Raw genomic sequence first — 19,540 nt, 5'->3', positions numbered from 1 at the left:
GTCCGACTGTGCAGGACGGCTGTGATTGGTGAGTCGTCTTTAACGTCCTTTTGCAGCAGGTTGTGTTAAAACAATGTAAACAGCTCTAAAGGAGGGAGGCGTCTCTCAGTGTCGTCCCTCAGAAATCATCATCTAACTGCACGACGCTTCGCCTTTCACCTTCCTTCCTGTTTTGAATTCAATAGAGTAAAGTGGATTTGTATCGTTTGCTTCTGCCATTCTGACCCTCCGTTGTTCTTTCGGCTATGAAGGCTGTTAGACCGTATCGGCGGCGGCGTCGTGCGTTCCCTGAAAAAGGCGTGAGCGGCGGGGATTGGGAGCGTTTGGAGCTGAAGCGTGATGTGATGGCTGGTGTTAGTTGGCGGCGAGGAGAGAGGTGATCAGAACTTTACTCTTCCTCCTAAAACCTCTTTTAGGACGGGAAGCGTAACCGAGCGCACTTGGATACCAGTGGCGACCGACGACACGCCGTGTGACTAGATGGCAGTTTTTCCCGCCCACCAGCGCTTCAGGCTTGAATGCTTGATGAACTCTCAGGTTCATCCACAAGGTTTCGATTAGATTCAGACACATTTTGCCGGGACAATAAATAACGTTGCTACATGAATGGACTTGATTACAACTTCCTGTCCACACCAGCCCGTCCTCTTACCTCGCCACTCGCTACTCTATGACAATGAAGAGATTAGAGCGATGTTACAACAGAGCAGGCGGAGTACACACACATCAGAAAGTCTCCCTAGATGCTTGATGCATAATTGGTTGCTTGCTTGTATAGACAAAGATGCAGCTTTTGTTTTGTTAGGTTTTGCTGTAAAAGTGATTATTGACTGACCTGCTCGAGTATAATTCTCCCGTAAATTAAAAACCTCTAATTACGTTAAAACCTCTCAGGCGTCGGTGGCGAAGGTTCACGGAGTCGACGTGTGTTTCACCAGCTGCACAGTTCTAAAACAGGGGGGGTGTTGGGGGGTCAGGGGTCAGGGTGGGACTGGAACAGGACTGGTGGAACGGAACAGAAAGGGAAGACTGGCTTCAAGTTTCTTCCAGCTAACAGCTAACGGTTAGCGGCTCTTTGCGTGTGAAGGCACTTCCTGGTAAAGCTTTCCACAGAGTAGCACCTGGGATTGGTTAGAAGTCGCCATAGAAGCCCTTTTTTTGTCAGAAGAAGCCTGGGAGGGTCGGGGTCGGACCGTACCGGCGCCGGACCGGTCTGGGTCACAGCAGAGCGAAACCTAAGATGTACTGCAGGAGTTTGTTCCGGTTAGCCTGAGGTAGAAAGGTGCTGCTCAGCTCCACGGTCGTCACCCGGTTCTCCCTTCGCTCCTTGAGGACCTGCGGGGGTTCAGACGAACAGGAAGTCAAGACGTGATGGATTCCTTGTTTTGGATCCATTATCCCGCATTATGTCACCACCTGAACACGTACACACACACACTCACCCCGAGCTCTTTGAACGTCCTCACTGTGTTCTTCACCAGGTAATGTGTCGCACTTTCACCTGGACAAGAGAAGAAGAAGAAGACGGTGAGGACAGGAAGTCATCTTCAGCTGTGAGACCTGGGTTGAGGGGAGGGTGGCCAGACAGTCCGGCTTTAGGCCGGTCGACAGTCCGCGTATTTGTCCTCCTTTTTGAGGCACTACCCACACAGCAAAAAGACTCCACGGATTCGCCGCGGAGGTATCGCGGCTTCTGAAGCGGACCCGCGAAACGGACCCGTATCGGCGTGCACTTGCCCGCAATGTCGGATCCGCTGATTGGCTAAGAGCGGTGTCAGATAAATATCCGCTATATCATTGGTTAAAAACGTAAACAAGGCTCCGCAAGTGTGTGTCAATTTCACTTATTACTGCACAGAGGTGTACAAGAAGTTGATTGGAAAAAAAAAAACTCTTGGATGCAGCCAGGAAAGAACAGAAGTATTGCAGATAGACAATCAACTATTTTGGTGAGTACACTAGTCTTATGATTTCACTGAGGGGCTACATGAAATATTCATATTTATTGGGTTGAAAACAATACAGATTTTTGAAGGTTGATAACAGTATTCTTGCTATGTTGTTATTTGTACCAGTCCCTGCAGGATATAAACAGGCCGAGGGGCAGTGGGGGCTTGGAAGCCATGATGACAGAGGTGCTGTCCTGAGCTGCTACATGTGAAGAGACCCGAATACTGACACACATATTTAATAATAATTAATTAATTAATAATATTTTTTCCTATTCAGCTACACAAACATCTTCAAACCACACAAAATTATATTGTAAATGAGAGTATACCAGAGTCCTATGTACACCATGGTCATTTATTGATATGCCGCATAATGTCCTCCTTTTAGGTGTTATGGAAATGGTCACCCTAGTTGAGGGTGGAGTGTGTGAGTGTGTTACCGTATGCGGCCACGTCCCGCTCCGTGCGGGTCAGCAGGTATCTGAAGAGCCTCTGCGTGTACTCGGACTCGGCCATGGGTTGGCTCAGGCTGTGGATGAAGAGCGCGGCGCCGCTGTACGCCTCCAGCACGGGGCTGAGCAGCCGCTGCAGGAAGATGAAGAACTCCTGGTGCTCGGCTGAGACGCTCACCTGGAAGAGGACCCGAGGACAGACAGACGGACAGAGACAGAGAGGAGAGAGAGAGAGACAGACCGGGGGAGGGGGCGTCAGCGAGCGGCTCCGCACGGTTCATTAGACAGATATGTGAGGATGAGGAGGGTCCAGACCTTCAGGTAGCGATCTCTCTGCTCCTCCCCAAAGTCGCTGTCCTCGTCCTCCTCGTCGCTCCTCCAGGAGAGGGGCTCGGGGAACTTCTTGGGCCAGGGCTCCTCTGTGGGGCTGGGGCTCAGCTCCTCCTGGTCCTCCTGGCACACACACACACACACACACACACACACATTTGACCGTCCGGGTCTCATCCAGCTCTTCACATTGGCAGAAGCGTTGTGTAATGCAGGCCTTCATGGTGTAAACTGACCTCTGCTACATACAGGACTCCATACTGGATCAGCCGGGTCACCGCGTCGAGGAACACCTGGTAAATGGTCAGACAGGGCTGAGGGGGCAGAGAGGAGGGGACACACACACACACACACACATTAAACGCTGACTCACAACCAACAGATGCGTCATACTCTTGGAGCGTTGCCAGCCAACAGTCAGTTGTTGTGGTTCCTTATCTACAAATGGCAGGACGTACCGGTGCAACGGCGACCTCATTGATAAGGAAGTGCGAGAGTCCGGCGGCCATGCGGATGAGCCTCTCCTGGCTGAGCGGGAGGCTGTGGGGGCAGTCGGGGTGCAGGTGAGGCTCCGACTCGGCCAGCAGCTCCCGTTGCAACGCCAGGACGCTGCAGGCTGGGGACCAAAATAGACAAAGAGACGCCGTCAAACAGGAGGGAATTTACCCTGGATGCATCTGCAAACACGTGGGCCGTGACGTGGCGCCGCACCGATGATGGCGTCGGAGATGAAGACGTGGAAAAGGCCGTTGCTATAGAAGTTGAGCTCGAAGAGGGCCGGCACCGCCTGGCTGGGGGCGACGGTGAACTCGCCGTTGCGGCTGGAGCCGCTGGCCACGTTGACGCAGTTCCCCAGCAGGTGCAGCGCTCGCATCACCACGTCCTCAGAGTTCCCCGAGAAGCCCAGGTCAAAGTCCCGCGACAGGATCTCCTCCTTCATGTTGAAGAAGTCCTCCACCAGCTTCGACAGCACCACTCCCTGCAGAAGGAAAGGGGCGAAGGTGATTCCAAGCTTTCCTGATGCAATCCAATACAGTTCCTTTACATCTCTCTGCCTGTAGGGGGCAGCGGAGAGCCACAGACCGGGCCGCTCTCTCTCTAACAGGGAGGCCGGCGACACTACGGTGCAGTGGGCTGTGACATTTGGATCACCTTGCCTTCAGGGAGGGAGGGAGCGGGACGGGACGGACACAGAGCCACGGGGAGAGATCAGGCAATTAAAGGGAGAGGAGGAGAAATCTGAGGAAGAGGAGGAGGGCTTGACATACCTGTCTGTGTCTGTACAGCAGCAGACAGGCGATGATGTGCGTGGACATGATCGCCGATGACTTATTAGCCGCTGTGAAGACAAAGAGAGGGAACAGAATAAATGAAACAAATGAGACATGGAGGCCGAAAGAAACGTTTCAGATATTTCACTTAAATATTAGAAATGAGAGAATTTAAGGAGTGATTATCTGTGACACCTCCCTCAAACAAATATGAGGTCATAGAGATCCAAGAGAGTTCATTTTATTCACGGCTTGGAAAGAGAGTGGCCAGGTAGTGTGTGCGTGTGTGTGTGTGTGTGTGAGATGTAAAACAGTTAAAGCATCACTGCGCCGTGTCGGATGTTTCCAAGCAGCACCGCCGTGACTGCAATTCCACTCCTATTCTGCTCCACTATCCTCCCCGCCGCCCTATTGGCTGAGAACAACATGCCATCCTGCTGCGGGCGCTCTGATTGGCTCAGGGTGAAGATGGGAGAAAAAAAAGAGAAAAGAAGAAGCGGTGCCTGTGGAGGGGAATGCAGCTGAATGAGCTGGGGAGAACCGGTTTGGGTTGCGCTACCCAAGAGCGAGAGAGAGAGAGAGAGAGAGAGAGAGAGAGAGAGAGAGAGAGAGAGAGAGAGAGAGAGAGAGAGAGAGAGAGAGCCCAGAGCGACGTGAAGCGGACGGACTGAGGCGCCGCTGTGTTGGATTTCAATTAGACGAGGCGGTGATGATGGATCGAGTGTCGCCGCTGCTTCCTTTGCAGATGGCGAGCAGGTGCACCACACACACACACACACACACACACACACACACACACACACACACACACACACACACACACACACACACACACACACACACACACACACACACACACACACACACACACACACACACACACACACACACACACACACACACACACACACACACACACACACACACACACACACACGAAAGGGCTCGGACGAGATGAAAGCAAATGAAAGGCTTTAGCTTAAATGAACATAAAGATGAATTCAGCCTTATAATAAAGCTTTTTAGTTGAGTTACAACACTTTCAGCCCAGACATCAGTTCATATAAGAGGAAACGTGACGTGAGCTCGTAGTTTAGAGTCTTTTAGAGTTCCATCTGCAGCAGTGAACGCGTTTACAAAAGCATTATGGCGTGAGCTGGGGCGTGTGTGTGTGTGTGTGTAGGTCGGTGCCTTTGACTCACTGAAGATGACGTGCTTGGCCAGGTTGTTGATGAGTTGCCGCCTGCAGATCTCGTCGGGCAGCTCCTGCTCTTCCTCCCCCTGGCCCTCGTTCAGGAGGTTATCAGGTCTGAGGGGAAACCACACATCAGCAATATGAAAGAAAACAGTGACCTCAGATGTGTGTTATCATGTATACACACTCATTGTTTAGGCTGCAATTCCCTAATTTGTCCCTTTATACTTAAACTAAATGTTATCTGAACGTTAACACCTCGGCAACGTTCACTTTTATGCATTCCTTGTTGTTTTGAAATGGAATGTGTCCGTCTGTTTGATACCAACAAATTACAATGTCAGCCAGACTGCAGATCTGAGAGCAGCTGGGCTGGAATGCCGTCGTCCTCGTGACTGTAGGAGGTTTATTATTGTGACAGAGGGACGGCGTTGACCTGAAGTGACCCCTCTCTTCCCCCCCCCCCCCCCCCCCCCCCCCCCCACACACACACACCGGCCCCCCAAGGTCCTCATGTCAGCTGACTGAGGGAGGAGGGAGGGAGGGAGGGAGGGAGGGAGGGGGGTCTGAGGGTCCCCTGTGTGTTAATTGTCAGAGTTTAAAGGACAAGAGTGTGTGTGTGTGTGTGTGTGTGTGTGTGTGTGTGTGTGTGTGTGTGTGTGTGTGTGTGTGTGTGCACTTACTGAGCAGATATGATGGTGGGCACCAAAGTCTGCTCCAAGGACATAGGAGGTGGAATATGACGACTTCTCTGTGTGTCGAGGTACTCCTACATGTGACACACACACACACACACACACACACACACACACACACACACACACACACACACACACACACACACACACACACACACACACACACACACACACACACACACACACACACACACACACACACACACACACACACACACACACACACACACACACACACACACAAAGTTAGACCACATGACTGACACAGTATGAATACTGTGTGTGTGTGTGTGGTCAGTGACCTTCAGGGAGAAGGGCTGATTGAAGTCGACGCGAACGCAGCCGTAGTTCTTCCTCAGCATCCTGAAGACGCCGCACGCGATCCCCCACAAGCTCTCGTTCTTCTTAGGTTTCCCCTGGTGAGATGGAGGGGGAGGGGGGGCAAAGATGTTACCATGTCAACAATCACACACGGCAACACACTTAAGGCCGTTTATATCCCTCTGGCAACATTTTCTGGGTCAAGCCTCGGCTCCTCCCCTTTCCTTAAAGCCGCTCTGACCCTCAGTGACCACAAACACGCCGCAGACCTAAAGAGACGCGGCGGCGCCCTCACCAGCTGCTCGCTATTGTAGTTTCCCTCGATGATGCGGTCATAGGAGATGCCGACGGGCACCACCAGCACGTCGGGGATGGTGCCGGTGCAGAGCGTGTCCACAACGATGGACAGCATGCCCGCACGCGCCGGGGACGGCTTGCCGCTGCGGGAGCGCGTGCCCTCCAGGTAAACCTCCAGGAACTGCTTCTGACGCATCAGTTCCTCCGTGTACTGCAGGGTTAGGCCACAGAAGAAGAAGAGAGGAAGGAGAGAGGGAGAGAGAGACACAGGTGAAACAAGGAAGAATGTTAAGGAGGGTGGTTGGAGGAAAGTGGGTCAGATATTTGGACATACACTTAGTGAAAAGTGACACTGATGCATAAGGATCAATAACTTGCTGCAAAATGCTCTCCAATCCACACACACACACACACACACACACACACACACACACACACACGGTCAAGTCAGGCCATGCAGCTGCCGTCACCTGCAGCTTCGACCCCCTCACACAGGGGGCGAGCGTGCCGCGGCGACTACAGTATGTGCAGCTGCTCCTCTCGCGCCACACACACACACACACACGCATGCTTGCACACACACACATGCACACACACAAACACACTTCGGAGAGGAGCAGCTTCCAAAATAGACCCAGACCGCAGCGTTTACAGCTTTCACCAGAGGAGGCGCGGCCGCACGTGTCGGCCTGAGACGAGAGCGTGACCGAGGCGGCCGAAAGCGTCATCATCACAATTCGCAAGATTCCCATCGTGTGATTGGTCGATCTGAACGACTGCAGGTCATTAACCCCACAGACGTTCAGAATGATCATTCACATTGTTTCTTTGGTGTGATTGAGAACTTAAATCTGCTGAACGAGTCGATCTCCTTCCATCCACAAACAAAGTGCTTTGTGCTGATGAAGCTCTTATATGATGATGATGATGATGTTGTTACGCCTCTTATCTGCTCCACTTCAGCTAAGCTTGTTAAGCCACATTAAAGCAGTGACTCTCACACACACTAATGGAGCTCCTACGCCATTAAAAACACATTAAACTACCGACCGCCTGTTTCCCTCCCGAGACGCAAACTCACACATTTGTTGGGAGAAATCAAACTGTTTGGCTTTTGGAATGATTATTGTGTGAAACTATCGATCAGTTCAACGTTCCCCCGCGCTCCACTGAGGCTCTTTCCCGCGTACAATCTGCTGCCGGAGACTTACGGCGTGAAGGAGCGATCGGTACAGAACGTCCTTCTTCCCGTCGCCCGTCTCCTCCATTTTCCGGCGGATGAAGAATCCCCCCAGTTTGCGGATCAAGGTGCTGAAACAGAAAGGGACCGTTAGTACGACGGGCGGCGACGTCGCAGTTCAGACGGCGGGACGGGCTTCTGCTTTACCTGAGGATGGGGATGTTCAGGTTGTTGCCGGCGGCGATGTGCGGCGCCTTGATGTTGTGGCAGAAGAGGATCAAGGTGATCAGCAGGTAGTCGATGTGAGACTTGTGAACGGGGAGGAAGACCATGGGCACGTTTTGCTGCGAAGACACGGATGCAGCTCCTTAAATTCCCTGAGCTGTATTACGTAGGTGAAGTGTGTGTGTACGTGTGTGTGTGTGGAGTTGATGCTGACCTCGATCGCCGCTCTCTTGACCATCTCCAGCTGGCCCTTGTGGATCTGGATGCTCCAGAAGAAGCCATTAAAGAGCCGGAGGAGCACCCAGCCGGTCAGCCTGAGAGGAGGGAGGGAGGGAGGGAGGGAGGGAGGGGGGAGGAGGAGGTTGGCACGGTTACGCACTCATTCACTGCGAGCTTCTGCGTGTGACAGCAGAGCAACATGGCAGATGGTATCCAGGTTTTTTCCACCTAAGAGAGTGCGTGTGTGTGTCTGTGTGTGTCTGTGTGTGTCTGTGTGTGTCTGTGTGTGTGTGTCATGCCGGTGTGACTCGCCGTCTGACCTGATGAAGGCCGGCGAGATGTTGGCCACCATCTCCTGCAGGAAGGCTCGGGCTTTCTGCTTCACTCTGCTGACGGCCTTCAGCTCGTGGCCCAGCTGGCCGGCCGGCAGGTCCGAGTCTGCGGCCACGTCGGCGATGGCGCTCTCCACTCTGTAAAACACCACGGCAACGGTCTGCGTCTCGGCTTTGGTTGCCTCAAAGTGGGACGTGTGTGTGTTTGTGTGTGCGTGTGTTTGTGTGGACTCCTACCTGCTGTTGTTGAGCACGTTGTCCACCACGTTCCTGGTGAACATGTCCTTGTGAATGTCTCTCTCCATGACGAAGAGGACGTAGCTGAGCCGGCGTGCCAGCCAGCCCCGCTGCCTACACGGGCACACACACACACACACACACACCCACGCGTATAAGATGGACGCTGCAGATGTAAAGAACTGTCACCTCGACTACGGTCACTTTCTGTTTGCCCTTGTCGACATCATCACTTTCCTCACACGCTCCAGGTGAGAGAGTGCCAGAGAGACGTTTCTCCTCCTTGTCCTCTGTCTCTGACTGAACTCTGAGGCGGTGCAGAACAGAACCGTGCGTATATAAACTAACTCCACTCGTCCTGTCGTGCACCCTGAAGGCGTCTCCACCCACAGGACGCCAAACTCTCTCTCTAATCACACCGACACTGCGGTTATCATATCTCTAAAGGTATGAAGCTGCTTGATTTTGGTTGACTTTTGCCTCCTTAAGGTCGGTCACTGGATCCTCCTGCCTGGTGTCCGCTGACAAACACCACCATCTATTATTCATCCATCCATCCATCCATCCATCCATCTATCTATCTATCTATCTATCCATTGCAAACTGCTCTCGTACGTTCAAGACATTTATGGAAGTTGACCTGGATCCTGTCCCGTTTGTTCCCGTGGCGTTCTTTATCTCGTGTGTGTGTTCTGTCTAGTCTGAGGTCGATGTAACCGGGGGGGGGGGGGGGGGGGGGGGGGGTCGGGAGTGTTTGGGGGAGTTTGCTTTGTTTACCTGGTGTGGGTCTCATTGATGTAGATCACGTTGCGCAATCCCAGAGAGGGAATGCTGAGGTTGAACAGCCTCTCCTGCGACACACAACCACAACAGCAACAACACAAACCACAAGGAGAAGAAGAAGGAGAAGAGGAGATGAGCAGGGGGGCGTGGCTTATAAACGAGGCAGCATTAGATGACCCGAGCGTGCTGCGGTCACAAGTGAGGCGTGCGTAACCTTACCCGACTCTGTGGCGTGCAGGAGTGGCAGCAGCGGCCCACGAAAGGCCTCTTCCTGTTGAGCAGGCCCTCCTTCCACGTGCTCGCCACGCAGCGCAGCACCGACGGGCTGGAGCTGCGGTCCTGCCACACACACATTCACACACAAACGTCAATATCAATAAGGGAGCGGAGGGGCGGGGGGAGTAATCGAATTGAGCTGGTGTTTCCGTGGTGATCTGCGGCGTACCGAGTCGTCGCTGGGCTGTTTGGCGCGGTTGCACCACTGCTCCCCGTTGTTGACCTGCAGCAGGAGGCCGTCTGACAACTCCATCGTCCCGCCTTTCCTGTCGGCTCCCTCGGGGTCTCACGCACACACACACACACACCACTAGCTGGCACGCTGCAAGACAGGTATACACACAGGTTAGACATGAAAGGACTTGATGTAAACGACTCTTGCGTGGCAACGAGGTCACACCTGCGTCTGGAGGCTGACAATCACACACACACACACACACACACACACACACACACACACACACACACACACACACACACACACACACACACACACACACACACACACACACACACACACACACACACACACACACACACACACACACACACACACACACATACACACACACGTCCCTCTGCTGGTTGGAGCTGGGACTGCTACACCTGCTCCTCCAGTTGAAGGCCAGATTATCCCAGTAAAGATTCATGAGAGTTACATTGTTTGACGACACGCGGCTCCCCGTACCACAAATGGGGGGCGGGGGGAGTAACTGACAAATTATTACACAACAACCGGAGACGTGGGGGTTATGGACGGAGTGACAGCAGTGTGACTCCTACTGACGGGAGAAACTAGTTATGCAGAGAAGAGAGGAGAGGAGAGGAGAGGAGAGGAGGCTGGGGACGAGGTGGCGTTATGGTTACATGGTATCCAGGCAGCTCCCCGCTGTCTTAATTTAAGTCTAAATTTAACCCCTCGCTTGTGTCACACCTGTGTTAATGAGAAACTTAACAACAACCCTTCACAGATTATCATAATCAACCATCAATGAACAGTCGAGCTTTTCTTAAACTCTAAAATAATCCAAATGCGACTAATCTCAAAGCCCTGAGCCTCATTAGAGCAAAGTACGAGCAAACAGAGATGGAATATTGTGTTTTCTTGCCTCTGGCTGTATTTAGACTTTAGAGAACAGCAATAATAAAAAAACACCATCCTATGACAAACCCACAGCGTGCCTGAGGCGAGTGTAATGAAGACGTGCGGCGGCCTACGGTGAAGAAGCAGAAGTGAAGTCGTAAAGCGGACAAGGAGCCGGCGACACGTCAGCATTCTTCTGATCACACAGCGTACAACCGGCTGGAGGCAAACACTTTCTTCTTAACCATAAACTGGTTTCAGGCGGGGGAAATACTTCCATACTAATCTTTCCCATTGTTGACATTTTCCCCGTGATTTGCTTGAACGGCCTCTAACTCGGCTTGATTGATGAGATAAGGCCCTAATGTCTACAAGTGTGGGAGCACGTGCGTGAGATTGATTATTTGTGAGCTTAAATGAACGTCAGCTGACTTTGCTTTACTGCAATGACGCCGCTACGTCTATACTTAAATGGAATCAGAGCTGATAATCTAACATGGAGTCTCCAGGGACACAGGAGGAGCCTGGGGAGGCAGAGGCAGGAGCGTAAAGAGAGCGTGGGTGTAATTAAAAAGGAAACTCCTCGGACACGATCTCTCGTCGCAGTGGAAATGGGTCAGTGACACTTTATGAATGAACACACCCTAATGAAACTGTGTGTGTGTGTCTGTGTGTGTCCTCCCTAATGAATCCGAGGGTGACAGCAGACGTTGGGGCCTCTTGGCAAAACATGCCCCCCCCCCTCTGCCCCCCCTCCTCCCGTCCCTGCCTGACCGGTGGCCAATGACTGATGAATGCACTTTCCAGCCATTGTTCCGTTGCAGCATTGTGGGCTAGTAGGCGACACGCACACTGATGAGGGGGAGAGAAACTGGGCGCTCCAGAGGGTCAACGACCGGGAGAACGCCGGAGGATGGGGTGACTTTGCTGGGAGCGAAAACAGAGAAGCTGAGGAGTGACGCTGCACCGAGGTGGAGACGCCGGTGCCTCCCATCACCTTCAAACCGTATAAAACAAAAGCCGCTCGCACATGTATGACCCGCTGTCCTCACAGACATCACTCACGCTGCCTTAGCTCCCAAACAAGAGGGAAACGGTTGGAATTCTATTCTGAATTTGTGAGTGTGTGGGGAATCCAATAAGGGTTCTAAAGCTCACACCCATATATGGTAGTTCCTCCTGTAAGCAGCAGCATTGATTAAGTTTAATGTAAATGTATTAAGCCAGCTGGGAAGAGTGTATTGCAGGGAAGTACTGTAATATGGGGTGTGTGTGTGTGTGTGTGTGTGCGTGCGTGTGTGTGTGTGTATGGGGGGTGGTGAACATGTGCAGATCACGCCACACTATCATTCATCACGTTACAGATTACCCTGCAATAATCCAATTATCAGCAGTACAGTGACACTGAATCTGCACCAATATCAACCGGAACAAAGACTTTCACATTAAAACATACGAGGCCGTTAAAGACACTATTGCTTCTTTTCCCGATACAAAGTCGATCTCTAAGCACACGATCAGACGGTTAATCCGTCTGTCTGCAGCCAGTAAGCGGGTCAAACAGTACAAGTGTCCGTGTGACAGATGGACTGCAGATAACAATGACACACACACTCACACACCCGAGTCTCGCCTGTCTGAGCTTATTTTCTATACAATAACCGGATTGCGATGACCTCAATGGAGGCTTCAGGCTCTGGGTCTGCAGCGACCGGCTAACAAAGCTAACCAACACCTCACGCGTTATAAGGGCTGGGTTGTGTTAAATCACTGAAGTATAAACCGCTATGTCCCCGCATGTTACACCTTAGCGTCAATATAAAGTGAACACCCGGACTTTTCAGCGTGTTATGGCTAAATTCCGTCGCATTTGTCTTTTTAATGCCTTGCGTGTATAGAATGACCTATAGTGTCCATGTGAACGCAAACGCAGCATTAGCACGGGGGGGAGCTAACACGCGCCGCGCCGGTTAGCGTAGCTCCGTAGAGAACAAACCTCGCTTACCTCGGATGTGACGCCGCGTTGAATCATATCTCAGTAAATCGATAAAATGGTGTTTAAAGCTGCGGTCCTAGTCTCGCTTTGTGGCAATTAGCGCCTCCGTGTTCTCTGCGTTGTTCTCCTCTGAGGCGGAGATGTGTGACAGGGGGGCTGCAACGCTGTTTTGGTACACCGGGCTGCTGTTCCGCAAGAAGCCAGCAGAGGGCACCGTGGTTCATCTCACCCCCCGCTGTTGTTCATTCAGCTGCTGCATTTTCGAATCACAGTTTTATTATTGAATCGTACTTTTAAGTATCTTGCTGTGTTTTTAGCTGCTATGACACTCACTTTGGCCACCATTTCTTATTTTTGATTGCATTGTGGGCACCAATAATGCATCATTGTCATGTCTGTCTTCTAGACATTGCTCATAACTAAATATATTCATTTCATTAATATCATTCATTAATCAAACTACAGCTATTTATCTGTCTAATTCAAATTGATTCAAATCAGTTAAAATTTATATGTATTGCATCATTTTAACCGCTTTTATTTTGAAGTTTAGGCCTCTAATCTTCGAAAATAAAACAGGAAAGTCACTTTTAGTTACTTTAGGACAATAAACTGTGCAACAACATCAAAAACATTTAGACATTTGGATTCTGCTGCATTCTACCGTACTGCCACTTGCATTCTCTTGGTTCTGTCAGTTTCATGCACCAAAATTAAAATCAGAATACCTGGACCGTCTAATCTAGACAGGGCACTGGCGACCTCCAGTGGTAGGTAATAGACATAGCATTATGGTGGAACGTACCACTGCGCCTCGAAAAGCGGGGAAGGCTTTGTTAAAGAACAGTTATTACGAACTTAAGAGCAAATCAACGTGCAGCAAGCTGTGGACGTAACCATATTATTGTTTATAATATATTAAGACGGTAATAGTAACAGTAATATCTTCTGTTACAATTTAATCGATTCATAAAGATTTATCTTATATTGCCAAAGCCGGCAGGTGCCCTGTTTTTATATATGGAGTGGTAGAGTCAGACACAGGAACTCGTCCAGTCGGTTTCTACAAGCAGCAGCCATGAGGTGAGCTATCCTTCTTTTACACATTTAACTGTGGATTTATCCTAAAACAGCCAGTCACAGTTGGCTTTTGATAATAGTCAAAAGGAGGAGGAAGACTTGGGGCGAGTCAGAATCGGAAAATAAGTCATTTATTCCTACCAAAAGCCTACCTAAGGCCCTGTGTCAGTGAGCTCAGTTAGCCAAGTTCACGTTACACTTATCGCAAGTTACATCCAGGACGTGTCACAACATGTCACCGGACCACGATCGGCCGGTTTGTACGGTGTGTTGAGCCGCACACGCCTTACATGCAGTCTGAGCTGAACTTTCTGAGTCGTTTTGGCCACTACGGGATTTAAAAGACAAATTAGCAGCTCATTTCCAAACCCCAGCCGTGCAGGAAACAAACAAATACACTGAGCAACGACAGCTTTAGGTTTACTTTGCACAATCTAATGTAAACCAATGTGATTTAATGTAATAAACGCCACTTATGTGAACCAGTTTAGCTTTTGTAGAGCTACATTGTGGTTTGTGTGGTAATCAAACACGACACGTACCTGCACCACCCGGCCACCGTAGAATCAGGTGATGCCAATCCAGCAACACGGACTGAAAACACTTCAAACTGTGTGTGTGTGTGTGTGTGTGTGCGCTCTTGGGTGACAATCCTGATGAGACAAGTGAGATGGTTGTCAAGTAGACCACCACTATGCAGTTTACTTGTAGCATTCTACAAATACGACATGAAATCCACCATTCTGCTTCTGCCCTAGCATGCTCAGGCTCCAGAAGCGGTTGGCGTCCAGTGTCCTGCGTTGTGGCAAGAAGAAAGTGTGGCTGGATCCCAATGAGACCAACGAGATCGCCAATGCAAACTCCCGTAAGTAGTTCTTCCTCTTTAACACAGTGGCGTTTGTTCTCCTCAGGTTCCACGGTCGCATCCAAATCTCTGTCATCTTTGTTTTCATTTGTCGCCCCAGGCCAGCAGATCCGGAAACTGGTTAAGGATGGATTGATAATCAGGAAACCTGTGACGGTTCATTCCCGCGCTCGCTGCCGCAAGAACACACTGGCACGCCGCAAAGGACGCCACACAGGCTATGGTGAGTAACTGAGTCGCATCGACGTCTCTGCAGCGTTTACTACTTTAAAAACAAGAGCCTATGTGAGTGACAGAAGGTGACACAGTGCCGTTTTCTCCTTCCTTGTGTTCCCAGGTAAGAGAAAGGGAACAGCCAACGCTCGTATGCCTGAGAAGCTGTCATGGATGCGCCGCATGAGAATCCTCCGCCGTCTCCTTCGCCGCTACAGGGAGTCCAAGAAGATCGACAGGCACATGTAAGTTGGATTTCCTCCTGAAGAAGCCATTGATGTCTGAATTCCAATTTCAGGAAAGAGAAGCTCAGAGGTCATGAATTCCGTCTCTCCTCCTCCTCCTCCTCGTCTTCTTCTTCTTCCTCCTCCTCCAGGTACCACAGTCTCTATCTGAAGGCCAAGGGTAATGTCTTCAAAAACAAGCGCATCCTGATGGAGCACATTCACAAGCTGAAGGCCGATAAGGCTCGCAGGAAGCTCCTGGCGTAAGTTCCTCCTTCCTTATAAGGTCACTCTGTATTTTGGAGCTCTTTGATTCAGTCAGATTAACTCTCTACCTCTCCCCCGCAGTGACCAGGCCGAAGCCCGGCGCACAAAGACCAGGGAGGCCCGCAAGCGCAGAGAAGAGCGCCTCCTGGCCAAGAGAGAGGAGATCATCAAGAACCTGTCAAAGGAGGAAGAAGCCGCAAAGAAGTAGATCTAAATCAACGCCCTCGCCCTTTATATTGAAAATAAATCTGGACAAAACAGACCTTTTGCTTTATGGGATTATTATATTATTATGGTTATCGAACTAAAGATTAATAATGAAAGGATGTGAGACACAGCAGCTGTCCGTCCTGTGTGTAGTTACATTTTGCAAGACTTTCTTATTTTGTTTTCCAAGAATCGATTTGAGTTTACCTTCCTGTTAAAAAATAAAAATGTACCATCAAACCTGGGCTTCATTCTTTATATTTTACATATGACTCATTTTACCTCACAATAAAAGCTCCTAATTATGAGTTTGTAAGCTGATTTGTATCCGTTTACTATATTAAGATGGAGTCTGCCTGTTGTGTCGTCAGCAGTCCAGCAGGTGGCAGCAGATCATCAGATTTCGCCACGCAGGCTCGTAAGACACCGATCACATCTATTAAGAATAATATCAACTTTGTCTTGAGGAAATCATGATGTTGAGGTTTTGAACGACTCTGGGAGGAAAATTAACCCTTTACTAACCACATCTGACTGAACTCAAGGAGTGACTTGAACTAGACTACTTTATTCTACACTACAAAACTAGTTGTTACTTATTTCTGCCTGCACTGTTCTGTCTGGCATTATTGTGGAATTTAACTCTTAATCTTTCCCACCTAAATGCCCCCTCAACATTCTGCATAAGCACTTCTTGCACTCATTTGTCTGCGTCGTGTTACAGAGCTTTTTAATTCCATATATTTTCCACATACACATGTCCACAGAATCCATTTATAGAATTACTTCCGTCCGTAGAGACAAAGTGTATTATTGTCCTAAGTGCACTCTTTTACTTAAGTACCTAAATATGTTATATTGCTTTAAAGTCATTAATCTTAGTGCAGCATAAATTCCTTAAATGCAGCAATTTGTTTTTGCCACATTTTCTTCATTAAACCCCTGCAACTCTTTAGGTCTGCGTCATTTCTGTAAAAACATTAAAGCCATTCTGGGAAAGAAAGGAACCTCAGCCCCAAACTAAAACCTATATTTACATTTATTATCATAGATCAGACAGCAGACAGTAAAGTGGGGGCTGGAACCAAACCAAAACACACCTGAGCAGGCAAGTTTCAATCCCAGTGTCCATTCTAACCACAGAGGCCCAATAAAATGTAATTAACATTACCTGTGCACCTCAGCAGAAAGTGAGTGCAGGAGGAGGCAGAGGCTCAAACGCTTCATGAGGAATGGGACAGCACTTTATGACATCACTCCACCTGGGTAGACTCAGGCCTGTGACCATGCAGAAACGTACAGACATGTCAGAAAACGCATAATCCACCAAAAACAAAGGTCTGGCATGGTTAAATGTGCGTGATGGCGCCTGATCTAGAGACCCGGGGGGGCAGGATTCAGTCGGCTGTGTCAACACCACAGTGAGCCGTTCTGATCCAATGTCCAGCGGCCAGAGAAGAGGAGGAGCAGAGACGAGAGCGGGTGAAGGTGGAGCTGAGCGAGGCCTCTGGCAGGAGGACAAGCAGCTTTGATCACAAACTCCCCATCATGATGACATATTTACAAATGGATCAATATTTACTTATTACATCTCGTCTAAGTCACTAGTAAATAATCTAATGTGCGTAAATGATACTTGCATCATCGGAAAAAGACATTTCTTTCCATTGCACTCCTGCCTCCGCCTCTACGTGTGTGTGTGCGTGTGTGTGTGTGTGTGTTGATTGCGGCATTGATTGCGGTCGACTGTGCCGTGCCATGACAACATCTTACTTAACAACGTATACAGCTCTTACAGTGAACTCGGCTCATGAAGGGTTATGTAAGAGTTACGTGGCGTTCTTAATCATATTTCAGCAAGGGAACAACTGAGGGGATTCAAACCTGCGCTCTATTCATATCAACGTCATTTAAGGGAACTAAGCACACACACACAGACTCCAACCTGACTGAATGAGATGTACAGGTGAGGAGGATCATGTTAAAGGACGTCTCAGTACACAAAACCATCAAAACAACACCAGTTAAGGTATCAATACTACATTTTACTTTGAATCCAAACCCATAAACGCTTCAATCTGTGGACGAACAATCAGAACGTACAGCTAATTTCATTCCAAAAGTGGGCTTGCTGCATTTGTGCCTCTGAGTGCCGACTATCCTGCAGCATCATAAACACAAACACACAACAGGAGAGCATGACGGCGTCTGGAAGCGCATTATCTTGCAGCTGACGCATCTGTTTGGCTCTCATGGTGATTTCATTCGATACGCAGCGGGGTTTGTTTGTGCCTACGGTGTTATTTTAAAAACGTGCTGTATGTTATCGTTACTAAATGAATCTGAACCCATCTAGAAAAGTAAATGAGCGCTCTGGAGGGAGGCGGGGTTAGTGAGGGTTTAAGGGCTCGGTGCAGTGAGGCCGCTCCTTCTCTGGGTTCATGTGTTTCCTCATTACCAGGAGGCGCTGCGACTTCCTGAAGCGTGCTCCTTAATGGGATTAGATAAGGGACAGAATATGGTCTGCACTCTTTATTACACTCGGCTGTCGTGCAGGGGGAAAAAAAACAAATGGAGCGCGCCGGAGCGTTCAAGAAGAGGAAGATGAAGACGGTTTTGAAGTTTTTATACTCAAATAGGATCTAGGAATTAAAACACGGCACTTGATTGAGCTCCTGTATCAGTTTAAGGTGATTTTGGGGACTGAATTTGATCCCCAAAGCCTTAGTTTGACCCTCCTCTTCCTCTCTGTTTGTGAAAGGCTGGTGCAGACGTCACAGAATCAGAAAGCATGAGGGAGGAATCAGTTTTAATTCTCTCAGTGGTGTCCTGGCACAGCTATTTAAAGATGCTGAGTGGATGAGGGATTAATGGCGCTGAGTGGTGCAGATCGGAGCTCCAGATGAAGATCTTAGTGAAGTCCTTCCTTCGTTAAGCGCCGCGCTTTTTTACCTTCGCTCTTTCCCGGGAAAAAAGCTGAGTTGGGGGCGGCGGAGGAGAGGGCCGCCGTAAAAAGCTGAGGATGGATCGCTGGATGAGTCAGAGGGCAATAAGTACGGAGTGAGAGTGAGCAGATGGGCGAAGACGGGTGAAGAAGAGGACGGACAAGAGATAAACAAGAGAGATTGAGCCTGTGCAGTGATGGGAAGACAACAGAAGACAGGAGAGGAAACATGCGGGTCAGGATCAGGGCTCGGTTTAGGGTCGGGGTCAGGGTCAGGGTCAGGGTCAGGGTCAGGGTCAGCTGGAGCGTCCTGAGGGGAAGCTGGGCGAGGGTTGGGAAAAGAGGAGACGACAATGGAGACACCGGGACCCCAAGGTGGCTTTGGACCGCAAACAGGAAGTCAGAAAAGCCTCCAAGAACCTAAACGCTCCAGTCAGCTGTTCTTCATCTCGACTGATCTCCTCTCCTAACATTTCCCCGACCTGGCTCGTCTTCTTCTAGGTTTATTATTAAGGCTCCTTCGCCTCCCTGGTGGCGCCACATTTGATTTTGCCTCCGGCTACAGTCTCTGCTTTAACGGCCCTCTGGTGACGCTTCCACTTAATGAGCGTCAAAGCGGCGCTGAGACGACGCTTCGTTTAATAACAAAGCTCAACCAGCTGCAGCCGCCCGCATCAGACAATCCACCTGTGATGATCCAGATCCTTCTCCAATAATAAAGCCACGAAACCAGAGAGAGCAGAGAACGAGAACAAGTTACTGTGAATGATGTAATGATGGACTTACTCGGCCTTGGCGTAGGTATGTTCCTTCTAGCCACTTTCTGCTCTCGCCTCCTTCACACACTTGACAGATAAGTCGAGAAACGCCGCCATGCGTGGAGGTTTCATCA

The 19,540-nt window shown here is 49.9% G+C and overlaps 2 protein-coding genes across 3 annotated transcripts; one reads left to right on the top strand and one right to left on the bottom strand.

Moving 5' to 3' along the window:
* Positions 1 to 504: 504 nt before the first annotated feature.
* Positions 505 to 13,022, bottom strand: gpam (glycerol-3-phosphate acyltransferase, mitochondrial). The gene is made up of 21 exons (XM_076152261.1): positions 12,858 to 13,022; positions 9,938 to 10,090; positions 9,712 to 9,831; positions 9,487 to 9,560; positions 8,710 to 8,823; positions 8,461 to 8,610; positions 8,136 to 8,235; positions 7,904 to 8,040; positions 7,728 to 7,827; positions 6,515 to 6,727; positions 6,201 to 6,314; positions 5,884 to 5,969; positions 5,208 to 5,314; positions 4,003 to 4,073; positions 3,446 to 3,713; positions 3,193 to 3,350; positions 2,971 to 3,048; positions 2,720 to 2,857; positions 2,393 to 2,582; positions 1,443 to 1,501; positions 505 to 1,335 (listed from the first exon to the last, which is right to left on the bottom strand). The coding sequence occupies exons 2-21, from the start codon at positions 10,019 to 10,021 to the stop codon at positions 1,219 to 1,221; spliced, it is 2,478 nt and encodes an 825-aa protein (XP_076008376.1). The 5' UTR covers positions 10,022 to 10,090; positions 12,858 to 13,022; the 3' UTR covers positions 505 to 1,218.
* An 812-nt stretch (positions 13,023 to 13,834) lies between these two features.
* Positions 13,835 to 15,911, top strand: LOC143002254 (large ribosomal subunit protein eL19). Of its 2 annotated transcripts, none has more exons than XM_076152281.1 (6): positions 13,835 to 13,931; positions 14,696 to 14,793; positions 14,894 to 15,016; positions 15,131 to 15,251; positions 15,383 to 15,493; positions 15,579 to 15,911. In XM_076152281.1, the coding sequence occupies exons 1-6, from the start codon at positions 13,927 to 13,929 to the stop codon at positions 15,703 to 15,705; spliced, it is 585 nt and encodes a 194-aa protein (XP_076008396.1). In that variant the 5' UTR covers positions 13,835 to 13,926; the 3' UTR covers positions 15,706 to 15,911. The 2 variants fall into 2 exon arrangements, with proteins under 2 accessions (XP_076008396.1, XP_076008395.1); XM_076152280.1 differs by having other exon boundaries at positions 13,841 to 13,931; positions 14,687 to 14,793.
* Positions 15,912 to 19,540: the final 3,629 nt, after the last annotated feature.

Source organism: Genypterus blacodes, unplaced genomic scaffold, assembly GCF_046128005.1.
Source record: "Genypterus blacodes isolate CSIRO-AG114 ecotype Tasmania unplaced genomic scaffold, CSIRO-AGI_Gbla_v1 ptg000055l_1, whole genome shotgun sequence".
NCBI lineage: Eukaryota > Metazoa > Chordata > Actinopteri > Ophidiiformes > Ophidiidae > Genypterus > Genypterus blacodes.
The sequence above is the reverse complement of the archived record's forward strand: the minus strand, read 5'-3'. Positions and strand labels throughout refer to the sequence as shown.